Here is a 2,313-nt window from a genome sequence, read left to right as displayed (position 1 = left end):
ATATATATATATAATTTTTTTTATTAGAGAAACCCCTCAAACCTTTTCTCTCTGTACAGTGAATCTATAGCACCACAACTCCTAGCCTTAGACTTTCAATGGTGCAGCAGGCTAGGGCTCCTCGCTAGTAGCACACATGTTAAGGAAAGGCCAGAGTGTTTTTGTCATCCCTTTTTGTTTTGAGACCTCGGCTGGGGGAGAAATATACTGATATATATCAGTATAATATATCTTTGGAGCAGCTTTCTGCCCACTGGACTCAACACGGCTCATTTGTCAAGCACTTTTATACGCGTGCATTCTCAGTCTCGTAGGGGAGGACTTAGTATCAGTGCATGAGCAGTCCACTTTTTATGCAAGAATTCTCTGTTTTGCTGGCCAAGGGCTCCTCATCTCTACACTGACTCCTCTCATGTGGTCACCCTGCAGTGATCAACAAGGACACTAGTCTCTTTGCACGGTGGGCTTAGATGTCAGTGTGCAAAATAAATGTGGATGGAGAAGGGAATGTGACATTTAATTTGAGTGATGTGTTTCTTTTTACCCTTCACTTTAAATCTGCTGGAGAAACAGCTTCAAATGAGATATTTCCAATGCAGGTGCAAATGCAACTTTGTTTACTTTGTTACTTAATTATTTTGTTTTACCTATTGCTTTTTGTTTTCTGTTTTCCACGTGGCGCTGCTGTGTGGTATCTCTGTATGATGGCTGTTTGTTCAGTCATGCTGAAGCCACAGCCAGTCACATAATCGGCTCAGCCTTGTTTGTTGCAGCTGAAAAAGATATTGCAATGATAAGTGGCAGGGTAAAATGGTACAAAATCCTATAATGAAGACTGAAATCACTGGATTTTGCAAGCTAAAAAATATAAGAGAATATGTTGTATTTTAGCCTATAAAATCACAAATTAATAATTAAATGTCTTGAATTAATATTAAACCGTCTTTAAGGACAGATTTAGGAAAAGGAACAAATGCAAAAGATGTATAAAGAAAATTGTAATGAATGTTCCTCTTTAACTCATAAACCTTCTTTTCCCTTGTTTAATGCAGGACTTCCTGGGCCAGGCCTTCTGCACACTGGGTGAAATTGTCGGCTCCCTGGGAAGCCGCTTAGAAAAACCTTTGACGTAAGTGGCACACACCACACAATGCACGCACAATGACCAACAGTCAGCACACTCTTGGAATATGATTTTTGCCATTTTAAAGTGATGGGCAAAAATATTTGTATTACATTACTCTAATCTAGGAGTCAATAGGTAGCTCAAAGAAGCTGTTAAAATTTTAGATCATGTAGGCGTGAACTGAAAAGCGGCATGTGATTTTAAGATTGCCATTGTTTGTCTTCGAAGTGAAGCAGCGGCATGAAAATGAGTAATGATGTTGATGAAAGCCTACGCTGCCTCCAACAGCCAAATGAGATGAACACTTTAACAGCAGTAGAGCTAATGACAGACTGCAAACATGCTGAGATGGTAAAAATCAAATATTGAAAAAGGACAGTTCACCCAAAGTGAATGTGTCAGTGATGAGCTCACACATCCTTTTTGTAGAAGCCTTAACTGAACTTAAGACTTAAAGAATCTCATCAGAGATATTTTAAAATGAATGAATCTGTGATTTCATCTTCTCGGTCGCTAATTATAGCAGGAAAAAAAGCAGTGATTAGACCTGTAGCAGTTCATGTCAGATTTACGCTCGATGGGGTGTTTATGTTAGCTTGGAAGCATCCTCTAGTGCACAGGAAGTCTGTCCCCTGCTAGCATTTTTGACAGTTTCTCTCCAGTATCAGCTAGTACTGACAAAAATAAACATAAACAGTGGAGTAGTACATTCAGAGGAAGAACCGAGCTGTTAGCCTAACTGCCAACATGCCTTCCATACTGAACAGAATTACAATTATCATCACACAAGGTTTGACATTACACAATCACAATTCAATCATCAATTTCAAAAAGTACTAACAAGTCTGGTTTGAAAACATTGTATTTTGAAGTAATGACTAATTGTCAAGGTTCCCAGCTTTTTAATCGTACTAGTTGTAGTAGGATTCATTATTCACCAGTAGATCAGCAGATTCAGGTTTATTTATCTCATAGGCATAAATTTGTTCACAACTGATCAAACCTGTGAATTGGTTCAAATTACAGGTGAAAACAACTTTGGAAGATACAGAACTATGCAAAGGTTTTAGCTACTTGAGGTATTTATATTATTATTAATCACATAATGTAAAGTGTCCAAAGTATTAAAAATGGTTCTCTTTGCTGACGATACAAACATTTTTTGCTCTGGTGATGATCTGCAGAAT

General features: G+C 37.9%; 1 protein-coding gene across 1 annotated transcript in view; it reads left to right on the top strand.

Moving 5' to 3' along the window:
• LOC102199648 (copine-8-like) overlaps positions 1 to 2,313 on the top strand; it is an 84,717-nt gene that overhangs the window by 50,089 nt on the left and 32,315 nt on the right. The window contains exon 6 of the mRNA XM_005731534.1: positions 1,053 to 1,129. Within this exon, the coding sequence (XP_005731591.1) occupies positions 1,053 to 1,129 (77 nt within the window). The remainder of the gene's footprint in view (positions 1 to 1,052; positions 1,130 to 2,313) is intronic.

Source organism: Pundamilia nyererei, unplaced genomic scaffold, assembly GCF_000239375.1.
Source record: "Pundamilia nyererei isolate P.nyererei 1_Seehausen unplaced genomic scaffold, PunNye1.0 scaffold00043, whole genome shotgun sequence".
In the NCBI taxonomy this organism is placed as follows: Eukaryota; Metazoa; Chordata; class Actinopteri; order Cichliformes; family Cichlidae; genus Pundamilia; species Pundamilia nyererei.
The sequence above is the reverse complement of the archived record's forward strand: the minus strand, read 5'-3'. Positions and strand labels throughout refer to the sequence as shown.